Source organism: Mchenga conophoros, linkage group LG6, assembly GCF_057382185.1.
Source record: "Mchenga conophoros isolate Kocher_MC1m ecotype Shallow Benthic linkage group LG6, M_conophoros_male_GT1.1, whole genome shotgun sequence".
Taxonomy (NCBI): Eukaryota; Metazoa; Chordata; class Actinopteri; order Cichliformes; family Cichlidae; genus Mchenga; species Mchenga conophoros.
Window position 1 is genome coordinate 12,507,656 of NC_140531.1, and position 13,490 is coordinate 12,521,145.

Below are 13,490 nucleotides of genomic sequence, written 5' to 3' on the forward strand. Positions count from 1 at the left end.
TCGCCACAGCGGATCATCTGCCTCCATCTCACCCTATCCCCAGCATCCTCCTCTGTCACATCCGACATACCCCAACCCTTCACCACATCCTTCTTTTTATTCCTCCTGACTGCAGCTCCATCTTCAGCATCCACTATCCCCTCCTGTGCGCATGCCATCCTTGCGTCTCTAACTTTTTCCCCAAACCGCTCAGCCTGAGCTGTCCCTCTGATGTCTAATCCTGCCTATCCTCATCACTCCCAGTAACAATTCGGGCACCTTCAACTCTGCCACCACCAGCTTCACCTACTGCTTTTTTGTCAATGTCTCCAAACCGTATATTATAGCAGGTCTCATTACCATCTTAAAAACCTTCCTTTTAACTCTTTCACTTCTGCTCCCTACTCATTATAGATCACAATGTTGTCTGCAAACATCACAGTCTATGGAAACTCCTGCCTGATCTCATCAACCTGTCCATCACCACAAGCAGTCACACTGAAAGTGAAATAGATATGCAAATATGCATATTTACTTCTTTCCTGATAATTTATTACTATTATTTCCTGCTGCACACTTGCAGACTGAAATGTAGCCTGTTGAAATATGTGAGGTAAAACCCTTTCCCTGGTTCACTGACGAACCATATTTCTGATTGTTTCCAAAAGCTTTCCTACTTGACAATAATATTTTATGACCCCCAATTCCTAAAAAGCTGGGATGCTGGGTCAAATGTAAATAAAAACAGAACACAAAGATTTGAGAAATCCTATACACCCATATCTTCTTCATCAGAGAACATTGAAAACATTAGCATTTCATTTGTAATCTGATAGCAGACTTTGGGCGTGTTGGTGCAAAAACACGTTTATGCCTCTCAAACTACCATCTTTTGTGTTTTTTGTAGATTTCACTAAAGAAAATGCAACAAATGATGTGTTTTTCGTTTTGTTTTGTTTCTTGTGGTTGCAATACTTCAGCATCTACTGTAGCTAGGACTACAGAAGACGAGGAGCATAAAGGGAGTGACTTTTTTTTAAGTGTCAGGTGATTTTAAATGCAGTGTTTCTATCAGGTCAATAAACATCAGCAAACATACTAACTGTTTGTGTGCAGTGTGTTGCTAGCTAAAGGTCCAGCTGTATTTCACAGGGTATTTCACTCAGAGGTGGAGAAAGATAAGAGAGACAGGACAGGAGAGGAAGATAAGAAGTTACATTTAAAGGTAGGGAAATTAAAAACTTAAAGTCTTCATGTGTCTAAACCATTTACTGTGTCTGTACATGGGGCAATATGCTGCCAAACAAACTGAGGTAGACTAACTGTGATATTTAAGGCTACATGAAAATCCTCTGCAGGTTAGTGCAGGATAAACAGGTTAGTTTTTTGTACTGTGATGGGTTTAATGTAAAGAACAGTGTCTGTGACTGTTAATGAGAGTGTGGGGAGTGAGTTGGAGGGTGGGGTGGGCTGCTTTTAACTATGTAAAGCACTTTGTGCTACATTTTTTGTATGAAAAGTGCTTTATAAATAAAGATTGATTGATTGATTGATTGATTGATTGATTGATTGATTGATTGATTGATTGATTGATGCACAGTGATCGTGGTTTCATGGTCAGAGTTAAGTTACATCAAGTGTAGCAGAGTATCATTGATATGAATTAACTAACCCTAACCCTGATGCTGAGATCCACTAACATCTGCTGACATCTGGTTGAACATCTACAAAGAGGAGCAGATCAGCTGGTCACAGCTTGTACAATAAGAAAATCTACTTGAGCTCTCAATAGAAATGATTGTGATTTGTGATCCCCCCCCCCCCCCCCCCCCCACACACACACACACACACACACTGAGTCATGAGTCATTACATCCAATTTTAGGGTCCCTCCACCCGCTGAATCCCACTTTAACTCCTGACTGTACACATTTTCCTGTTTAGAGGCGAAACCACCCTCTACAATGTAGACTGAAAATAGAGCTGTATTTTTTATTTTCCTCCTTTTTCCTCAGATTCAAGCTGAGTATAATTAGAATTAAAATAAAAGTTAGACTAGAGTTTGTATTCCCATCAACTGGTATTATTTTTTTTTTATCATTATGATAATACTGTATTTAAACTTTTTTCTGGGAGTAACTGGAGTAAACTTAAGCATCCATTATTGAAAATGTCTCAGATCTCAAACAAAGTCAAATAGTATTCAAATCAGTTCAGAAGCTAAAATGAAATAAGACAAATTTTGATGAGAAAAAACTATGGGACAGGAAAAAAGATTATTCACGAGAGATTACATTGCCTAAAAAATAAACATGCATTTGCTTCCACACATGATCACAATGTAGAAATAAAACTCTCACAATTGATGTCTGAAGTAAAAGCACAAAAAGAAAGTAGTTACTGACTACTACTCAAAGTAGCAAGTAAAGGCTGTGACTAATTTGAAGTACTTTAGACGCGGATTGTGTTCGAGTTATAAAACTTATTCGCCGTCTGATTATATTCACTATTATTCATATTAATCTGCAAAATACCAGTGTTTCCAGGGAATAGAAGCACATTTATTTCCGGTTACTGTAGTAAAGCAGAAGAGTGAAAGCAGCATAAAATGAACCGATTACACTGTGCCAAGTACTTTCTGCCACTCTGCCATCATGATGGTGATTTAGGATAATATGAAGAAGCATAACACACTGTAAACCCGACAGGGTCTCTGTAAAAAGCTTGTGTGTATTTTAATGTTATAATGTGGTGCTGAGGAATAATAAAAATGAGCCTCAGGATCTGATCTGCGCTGAACTGACGCAGGTGTTAAAAAAAGTCACGTCTGCTGGATTGAGCTCTCACTCTACCCAGGAGGAGGACACCGGACCTCTTCCTCACCGGTGACCGGTGACAACATTGTGAGGTAGGCGGGTGGCAGGTACGCATTCAGGCGCATGCGTGGTTGTGGTTGCTTGCATGTGGGGGTTTCCACTGCAGGAGGAGGCTGTGAAAGAGCAGAACTGCTTGAGAACTGCTACTGTGTGTGGATACGTTGAGTTGTACTCGCGAAATGAGCCTGAAATCTAGTTATTAGCCGGATAGTCATGCCACTCTGCAGTCGGTCACCTGTCAGAGACCAGTCCTGAGGCGAGTAACAACTGTAGGTTAGCCAACTGAACCACACCAGTTAGCAGTTAGTAACTTAGCAATCAGCGCGTACTGTTGAGCTAAGTTTGGCTTACTAGCATGTAAGCCTTGAAGCTAACGATAGCGCAGTTTGGTACTAATAATTGTAGTTAACCCATGTTTGCAGATCAGCAGTAACCGATGTGCAACTAGCGCATAGCTAGCAACTAGCTAGCTAATTAGAGAGTGAAGCTAACGTCTAGGGCTGTTAAACTGTACCTGCGTGCTGTCACAGTAAGTGAGCAAACTGTTTTGTTTATGTATTCAGACTTGGTAATGGTTCACCCTTTGTTATTTGAAAATCAAATAAGTTGCACTGTTTGACAGAGTGCTGTCACGAGCCCCTGTTTGTATACGGAAATCAAGTGACTTTTAAGTACTTGTCATATTTAGCTGCCTTTAAGTCAGAAGTCGCGCTTTAATTGCTTGCTGACATCCTATCCCAAGTACCATAGTTTTGAATTAATTTCAATCATAGTTCCTCAGCCACAACTAATTATGGTTATGTTTGCTTTTAAATGCTTGCAGTATTACTTTAGATTTCAGATGTGTGGGGATATATTTATTTTTAGCCATTTACTGAGTTTTCAAGTTCACTTTTTTTGCAAGAATTTAAAAACGTGATATGGAAATGAAACGAAAGCTGTCAAATCCAGTGAAAATGCCAACTACTTTCTGTTTTCAGTTTGTACAGTGTTTTGAGTTTCGAGATGTCATGTCAGAAAAACAGATTCTCGTTTATAAAATATTTGTTTACTGAGCAAAAACATGACTGGTCGCTTTACCCCTTAAATCAAGCACGAGCAAAGCACAGGGCCATCCAGTTATGCAGTTTTGAAATGTTAAAAGAACTGTTGTTGGCAAATATATTTGGATTGTAGTGCCGAGGATAGGCTTGGTGGAAGCACTGCTATCTCTTTTTCTTCTTCTTCTTTTTTTTTTTTAAAGTAAACATTTTTCTACGTGACGCATTTAGAGCATGGGTCTGAAACTTAAATGAGCCGTGGATCACTGCTGGCACTGTCATCTCATTGGAGGGCCACTTTAGTGCTCAAGTAGTACGAACAAGAAAACACCGACACCTATTTCCAAAAAAGTAGTGTTTAATGCAGACATAAGTGTACACATTAGTGTTTGACTGCTAGTGAAAATTGTTTTCTTTACAAATAATTCTCTCACTGAACTAACACAGCCAATCCAACATGTTTGTACATGTTTATACAACTCAGTCCTCCCTAACAAAAAAACTTAACTTCAAGGGCACAATATATTTCTTGAGTTCGAGACCGCTGATTTACAGCTTGCACCCATATCCTACTTAAAACCTAAAATGTTATAGTTTCTGATTTAAGGCTTATTAACCTTGTGTCTCCTTCAGACTTGGATATGTTGCAGCAGATGAAGTTGAATTCAGCAAATGACAGTGTGGAGGAATTAATGGATGAGTCTTCTCTCTTATCCGAGTCTTCCGACCCTCCTCAGTTAAAGTCTTCAGCGAGCGGCATCTCAGAAAATGAATTTTCTTGTCACTGTTGCTATGACATCTTGGTCAACCCTACTACCCTGACCTGCGGTCATAACTTCTGTCGGCACTGTCTCGCTCTATGGTGGGAGTCCTCGCAGAAGAATGAGTGCCCAGAGTGCCGGGAGAAGTGGGAAGGCTTTCCTAAAATCAACATACTGCTGAGGTATGCTTCTCATAGCTGTGCCATATCAGTGGGTTAATGTTTGATATTCTGGCTGCTTTATTCACATCTCACAGAGACTTACTGGCGACTTCTACTAAGCTTGCTTAGTTAGCTTTATTAAGAAATGGAAAGTTTGGATGACCAGTAATGATGTGTGCAGTTACACCAGAAGCAGACATTCATTATTGTTTCACCATAACCTCTTATTGAAGAGCAAAGCACAATATAAGATTGGGAAGAAGCTAGCTGATATGTCATTTAGTAAATCCTAAAAATAAATTGAGTACATTAAGCCTAAAGTTTGATGCTTTTTCTTAGTGGTAGAAGATCCCCATTTCAGTTCTAGGACAAGACTCTAATCTCTTTAGGATTATGTTTCATGGAGAAAAAAAAGCTTGGTGATGTTTTCACCACAGCGAAATCCACATTAGAGGTGAACACTTTTACAATAATATCTGTGATTTGTTTCACTTTCACTCTCTCTCATACACGCAGCTCGCAGTCACATGACCGTTTTTTTGTTCTACTGAAAGACACGAGAGCAAATGTTAGACACAAATATTTTGACATGAGAGTAACCAGGAACTAATGATCTGTGGTAAGGACGTGCGGTTTATAAGAAATGGATGACAACTGATTGACATACTGATGTTTCAACCTAAGATGTGGAAATGTTCTCGCTCAGATGCAGCTGAAAACAGCTGCCAAGATCGAAGATGTCGTTCAGACACTCGTCTCTCCATTGAATTTAAAAAAGAAAAGAAAAGAAGTATTTATCAGCTTGCCCACAAATTTTCCTTGACATTGCTGTGTCAAGATGGTTTATCTTCATGTGCTCCGCGGAGATAAGTTAGTCCTGCTTAGTTTGATATAGATATCAAACTGATATAATCATATGTAATCCTCTTCTTTTTAGGGATGCAACTGACAAACTTTTTGGTGAGGTCGTACAGCGGAGGAAAGCGGAAATCCAAGCAAACCCCAAAATCTCCCGGAGCTTGTTGGCTTTCCAGAGGTACTTTGATTCTCAAATATGTTTTGGTGTATATATGTATATATTGGTGTAAAGTCCATGAAGACTGTCAATTTAAAAACAAGTCTAGCCATTTAGCAACTAACGTTTCACACCATGGGCAGTCTAACATTGCATGCATGTTGAAAAGCTGGGATTTCCAAAGACTGGGTTCAGTCTCACCTTCCTGTAATCAGAGGAAAGCTGCAAACAAACGTGAAGCATTTGATTCACTAATCCTTTTTGCTGACATCACAGCCTGCTTCAAAGACAGCACATACAAGCTGGTGCTCTCCTGAGGCTCAAAGCTAAAGCAGCCCTGAGAGTAAATGTAAATGCAACTCCAAGAAGTACCAATTCTGAATAAATTGTTAATTTACAAAGCTGACATGGCCTGGTGGTGCCAAAAAATCCTACAGGGAAGATGATACATCTGGAGGTGTGGACAGTGACCTGGTCTTAATCATGCTCACTGGGAAATCTGACCGGTTTAAATTCAGCTTTCCAGAAGCCCAAAGAGCTAACCCTGAGATATACACTAGCCACAACTGGCTGTGGAGCAGACTCACTAACTCAGCCATGAGTTGTCTGCTGGGTCTTTACCAGATACAGTGATTTAATTCCTCCATCCTTCAGTATGATGCTGACTGACTCAAAGGAAGCTCGTACAACAGGAGGTTTAGCCATGGATGATCCATCAGTCTGCTCCTCACACCTTCGTTTCTTAACTAAGTTCCAGATGCTGCAGTTTCATGCGTTACGCTTTGCAAAGAGATCTATTAACCCTGGAATGAATGAGACTCATGACTGGAATGTTTTGGGATTGAATTTTCAGTGTTGTAGATTTTCCACAGAGAGCAAATTTGCCCTAGTGGTTATCGCACTGCACACAGTGACGCCATACTTATCCACATGATCAGGCTGTGGGTCAGATTGCGTAATGTCACAGGAGTGAGTGCTGCTTCAGCACACAAACCAATCGTAGAAAATGGCTGTGAACTGGGAAAAATGCTTATGTGGAAAAAGAGCTTCCAATAGTCTGTCCTTCTTGTGGTTACCCTGTACTCCGATGCTCTGGAATAATCTTCCCCTCCAAATTAGACAAGCGTCATCAGTGCAGGTCTTTAAGTCCAGATTGAAAACCTATTTTTATTCCCTGGCGTTTAACTCTGTAGGAAACTGACACCTTCTTATTTATTTTATTGTATGTAATGATTTTATGGTATTTTTAATTTGGTAGTTGTTTTGATCTGTGTTGTTCAGCACTTTGGTCTGCCTGGTGTGTTCTTAAAGTGCTATAAAAATAAACGATGATGATGATGATGATGATGATGATGATGACTTGAAACACAGCATTGCACACACACCATTGTTTGGCACTGACTTTAAGTAGCTTTAAACTCAACGCTGACCCTTTGCCATACTGATCTCATCTTTGCCAACTTGCCTGACGGCTCCTTCATTTTTCACTTGTATTTATTTGCACGTACTTCATTTATTTTGGGTTTTTAATAAAACTGGGCCAGCTTTACAAAGCCCATCCTTCATGTTTGTCTTCCTCATCTTAGATATGGTGACAACCTGGGTAGATCCAAGACAACCCAGCACAAAGGAGCAGGCTTTTTCTTCTCTGGAGTCCTAACTGCACTCACATGTGTGGCTGTAAGTACACACAAGCAGGTTAGAAATGCCTCCTTGCTCTTAAACATTACCTTCTGGATTTTCTTGCAACGGCAATGATGAGTTGCCCATTTTATTAGGATTTGTGCTGATTTCATAAACGGTATGTGTAAGGTAGACACGGCTCTTCGTTTTGAAAGTGCCTTGTGTCTTACTTATGCTTTCGTTGAACATGTGTCTCCTAGTACCCTAAGTGACTAGCAGAGGGCATGTCCTCCTCAGTCTCAGTTGCTAGTGCCAAGTTACTTTGAATATAACCTGATTTTCCATCTCTAAATTGTGGACCTCTTTAGAATCAAAACATTACTACATTCCTAACCCTACATGTTGCAAAGCCTGTAATTGTTTAGTTTGTTGTCTTTTAACCAAAGCATCAAAATTATGTAATATTGAGGCACTTGGGAACAACGTCCCCCTGTGTTTTGCCACGTGGCTGAAAATGTATGTCTGAGTGTGTACGGTGCAGGGAATAAGTAAACAGATTACAACATAGTTCTGTTTTTGACCTCAGTTCATGGTGATGATTATTGGGTCGTCTTAGGTGAACTAAGTGTTGTCATTTCTGCAAAGCCTCAGTTTATTTTGGATGCTTTGGGCAATCTGTTGTGGAAATATAGACTGGGCCAACTCAGCTGCAGGTTCAAGTTAAACAAATGTAGCGACATCTAGTGAAGTTGGATTATTATTGCAAGGTGAGGTAATGGTTATACCAGGGGTGGGCAATCTCAGTCCACGAGGGCCGGTGTCCCTGCAGGTTTTAGATCTCACCTTAGGTCAACACACCTGAATCACATGATTAGTTCGTTACCAGGCCTCTGGAGAACTGCAGGACATGTTGAGGAGCTAATTTAGCCATTTAAATCAGCTGTGTTGGTTCAAGGACACATCTAAAACCTGCAGGGACACCGGCCCTCGTGGACTGAGATTGCCCACCCCTGGGTTAAACTATTCAGACCAGTGTTCCTGTGTATGTTTGTAGGTGATGGTGTTGGTGTATCACTGGAGCAGTGGTCCAGTGGATCAGCATGACCTGCTGATCACTAAGCCCGTGTCTCACTGGACACCTGAAGAGGTTGTATCCTGGCTCGAAAACCTAGGTCCCTGGGCCCAGCTGTACAAAGAACCCTTCCAGCAGGAGAACGTCAATGGAAGGTGAATTATTATTTATTTATTTTTTAAAGAAATGTATTCATTAATGTTTTTAAAATCAATATGATAATTTCTCTGGTTCAGGCTCCTGTTGATGCTGGGGGAAGAAGAGTTGTTGAAATCGCCTTACAGCATTGAAAATCCGGCTCACAGACGGGTTATTCTGGCTGAACTGGAAAGAGTTAAAGCTCTTGGGGTCAAACCTCCCCAGAACCTCTGGGAATACAAGGTGACCACACTTCTGCGTCAGAATGGCTGATGCTCAGTATTATTAACATCTTTACAAGTTGCACATTGTGTTTTGCTGGTGAAGCAGCACATCTGCATTTCCACAGTTAAAGAACCGTCTCTTTACTGTTTCTGTCAGGCGGCTAATGCGGGGAAGTCTCTGTTCTTGCTGTACGCACTGAAGCGCTCCCCTCGTCTCACAATCTTTTACTTGTATTTGTTCGACTACTCTGAGACCTTCCTGCCCTTCCTGCACACTTGTTGTCCAGCCGTCACAGACAGCGATCAACCAGTGGAGAGCAGTTTTGTCAGCTCACAGGTACAAACCAGACAAACTTCCCACTGAAATGACACATGAATAATAAATTGTAATATACTGTAACGAGCTGAAAATGAAAACACTGGGGACCTTTTGTAAATTACATGCTGTGATTGCTTCTGGTAATTAGATGAAGACGGCGCTGTGAGCATGAAGATGTTTAGACTTCTTTAAACTTTGCTCCATGTGCAATGCATATGACTATTCAGGTTACATGTTTTGTTCCTGCCCCCCCCCCCCCCTTTTTTTTTTCTCTCTTTTAAAACTTATTAATTTAGGTGGATCCCAGCTGGCAACAATGGGCAGAGTTTCTTGTGAAATACTGTCTGCTTCCATACCAGCTGATCGCAGAGTTTGCTTGGGACTGGTTGGCCGTTCACTACTGGACATCCCGTTTCATCATTGTTAATGCCATGCTGCTGTCTGTCCTTGAAGGTTGCGCCCTATGGAGACTGTGGATGAGAGCCAGGATCAGGTAAATGCAGTGTGAGGGTTGGGTGATTTTCTTTTTGCTCTTGTTTTTATTATGCAAACACTGAAATAGATTTTAAACTGTCTCAATCCAGATTAGTTCTGCACAGTTTGATAAATACTCTCTAATAAAAATCTAGTTATTAATACAGTTACGGTCATTGGGTATGTGTGTTATGGCAAAAAGTAAGATCAGATTGTACTTTTGTTATACTAACTTTGAGAAGGAAGTGATAGTCGAAATAAAAGATGTGTATACTGTGGTCACGTGGCATACTTTGGTCATCACAAGGCATATTAGTGTTACTGGGAACATTTTCTGGTGCCAAATTAATGGGTATGTGAACCTAGATAAAAATGTTTTTACTTAATTTCAGTGACTGATAAGACCCAGACACAGTAAGTGAATATTCCTGCCAGTCAGGAATATAAACACTGAAACTCAACAGCTCCAAAAGTCAATTTTTTATCCTAAAATGCTGGTTAAGTGTAAATATTATCTTATCTGAAAGACATGCAGTACGTCCCGCTGAAGGAAAACAGGACCTGCTTAAACATTCCTTGCAGTTCTGTGCAAACCATTGTATTAATGTCATGTTTTCTGCATTGTATGCATAGACTGTATAAAAGGTGGATGTAGTGATGGTGACATCACCTATTGGCTAATGAAAACAAATGGAGCACAGACTTCTCTGCAACTGCAAGTCTTTTTGTATCCAGAGTCGCCCCCTGCTGGCTGTTAGAAAGATTTCTGGCACTTCTGCCTTGGCTTTACATTTCAGACCTAGAGACTACGACCATGTTTTATACTGTCTGTTGTGTATTACCTGGAACTGGATTTGGTATCTCCTGTACAAGATTACAAGATTTGGGTTGATAGCTGTTGAGTAGTGGTTTTATGACACTTGTTTTCTCCCTCTCTTTGTAGGACTCTTCCACAAATGATGTGGAGCCACTTGTGGAAAATGCTAACTCAGGGATTTGCATTTGCCCTTCTTTGGCCTTTTGTCCCGCAGTTTGTGTGCAACTGCCTCTTCTACTGGGCACTCTACTTCAGTCCCATCATTAATATCGACCTGGTGGTGCAGCAGTTAATGCACCCTGAAACAGTAGCATTGTGACAGACTGCACTGGATGAGGAGGTGCCCAATTGATGTGGGACAATTTGCAGCAAATGAGTTGACGAGAAGTGTTTATTTTTAGCAGTAAACACATTGAAGACTGGCTTTATCTACTGTTGGGGAATTTATCTTGGTTCTTGATTTGTTTCTCTGTCTGCCGGATGGTTGCTGTGTTGAACAATAGAGGCACCGGACTACTGAAGGAGAAACAAAACCAATGAGGTGAGAAACGAGTAACAGTGTCTGACTTGGGTTGATCACTGCAGTGATCTTTTTGCATCAACAGTGCATTCACAAACCACGATGCCTAAACGGTCCGGGGTGGTAAGCGGAATGATAAGATGTGTTTAAACACTCGCTGGAGTAAAGATTGGAATCACGACGCGGTGCTGAAAGCTTTGTAGCCCTGGCATAGCTGTAGTCCAATAGAACATGCGTTTTTATGCTTATACAGAGTCAGTGAAGTTGGAACAAGACATGTAAGGATACATGTTTTTGCATCTGTTATCAAATATCATTCTGGCATGTGATCTACTTTTAGAAAAAATAACCTCAGGCTGCTTCAGGATTATCCATCCAGAATCTGAAGCAGTATTTATAACTCTGCATAAATTCTGATGCATTTCTTACATTTTCACTGTGAGTGTGATCTCGGTGATCTACAGAGCTGTGTGAGAAGTCATTCTGTGATGTTTGGTAACATGACTGAGTGTCAAATGAGGTTTGTAGTTCAGCAGTCTGTTTGGCCTCTCAGGCTTTAGCACCCTTCCAAGTGCAAACAGAGACAGTCTGGCGGAGCAAATGTTCTATGAAGTTTGTTCCAGCGGTTCCAGCATTTGCCTTCACAAGATTTGTGATGCTTAGATTTGAAATTTTTAATATTGTGGGGTTTTTTTATTTTTATTTGTTTAGGTAATGCATAAAACTTCTACTTTTTTTTAAATACTTTTATTTATATATATAAATAAAACTTTTAAATAGAAGTTTTATTTATATATATATATATATATATATATATATATATATATATATATATATATATATATATATATATATATATATATATATATATATATATATATATATATATATATATATATATATATAAATAAAAAAATTTAAAAAATTGTTTTTATTTTCTCACACTGCTGAGAAATATTGTTGCACTTTTTAAAAATTGTTCAAGTAAATTACAGTATACGTTTCCATTTAATGGGTGGACCAAGCTAATCAGAAATTAGGTTTTGGTCTTTTTGTTTTTTTTAAACATGTTCATTTGCACTGAAAAATCTTACACTGTGATGATCATTATTATTATTATTTGTGCTCTTTTGTTTTTGAATGAGACTTTACAAAATAAAGATTTATATTAAATCTGAAGGAGTATTCATAGCCACATATAAATTACTTTCTAAATTCTGATTCATTCTGAAAGGAGCCTCAACCAACTGCTGAGTGCAAAAACAACATTTTTAAAGGGTCTGGATTTAAAATCCTTTGCTACCTTAGGAAATATTTTAATAATGTGAGATACAGGTTTATGATTTTCATGAGACATAAGTTAATCAAATATCTAAAAATCTTTAAAATATTTCTCATCACATGAACAGAATATATCAAAGTGAAGAAATTCACTTTTCAAAAATAAATATATATATATATATTTGATGTTTTTGAGTTCAGTGCTTTTTTTTTTTTTTTTCATTTTCTTTTGTTTTAGTCATCAAAGTTCTGATACAGACACAGACTGTATCAACAATCAACTATCAAAAGTCAGTGAGTAAAAGCTAAAAAATAATTCCATAAATTGCCATTAACATTAGGGGTATAACTGAATTTACAGTACTGTGCAAAAGTTTTGATTCACTCATGTCTTTATTTTGCTTTCAAGGCACCTTCTTGTAATTTTTAAAGGAACCTTAAGCAGTCATTCACCAGGCTTTCTGAAGATCTTTCAAAAACCTATTTGCAGTCCAGTCAATGTACCTGATCATTTTCAGAGGAGAATAGATTTTTTTGTTAAACCACTTATGGAACCATTCAAGGATTTAAAATGCATGATGAATCGGTGTTTCATCTACGAATAAGAGACAACTTAAATTGTGTATGTATGTTTTGGCACTTTGTTACTTCCTGCCTAAAAAAAAAAAGTGTACTTTATTGTCCTTTCTTTGCTTGAATCTGTGAAAATGCTTAAAAAAAAACCCCCACCACTTTGAGAGATATGGAGGAGAGTTGTACATGTGCACCAACTAACTGAATCAAAGAGCTACTAGTTAAATACCTGGCATGTCTTAGCGTGGTGTGCTATTGGATAAAACTGGACAAGTGGAAGACAAAAACAGGAAGTGGCAGGCCTAATAAAATAAAGCAAGTGTGCACAGCCATCAGTAACACATGGTGGGGCCTCTGTCGTGGTTTGGAGCTGCATTTCAGTCCTTGGTACTCGGGTTCTTGTCAAAATTGAGTGAATTATGAACACAGAAAACTACCGTTTTGATCCACCATGAATTCCATCTGGAACAGATCTTAGCAATGCCTTAATTTTTCATGGTGACAATGATCCCACACACAGCTCCAGTGCAGTAAAAGCATACATGGATGGAAAAACACACAATGGAACACCATCAGTCCTCTATTCGTCTTCCCAGAGCCCAGACCTCAACATTATT

General features: G+C 39.2%; 1 protein-coding gene across 2 annotated transcripts; it reads left to right on the forward strand.

The window, feature by feature from the left end:
- The first annotated feature begins 2,934 nt into the window (after nt 1-2,934).
- LOC146572224 (bifunctional apoptosis regulator-like) lies at nt 2,935-11,744 on the forward strand. 2 transcript variants are annotated; one of them, XM_085276258.1, is made up of 9 exons: nt 2,935-3,384; nt 4,529-4,838; nt 5,755-5,853; nt 7,419-7,512; nt 8,510-8,682; nt 8,764-8,908; nt 9,047-9,226; nt 9,505-9,701; nt 10,626-11,744. In XM_085276258.1, the coding sequence occupies exons 2-9, from the start codon at nt 4,537-4,539 to the stop codon at nt 10,816-10,818; spliced, it is 1,383 nt and encodes a 460-aa protein (XP_085132384.1). In that variant the 5' UTR covers nt 2,935-3,384; nt 4,529-4,536; the 3' UTR covers nt 10,819-11,744. The 2 variants fall into 2 exon arrangements, with proteins under 2 accessions (XP_085132384.1, XP_085132385.1); XM_085276259.1 differs by having other exon boundaries at nt 2,935-3,111.
- The last annotated feature ends 1,746 nt before the right edge of the window (nt 11,745-13,490 follow it).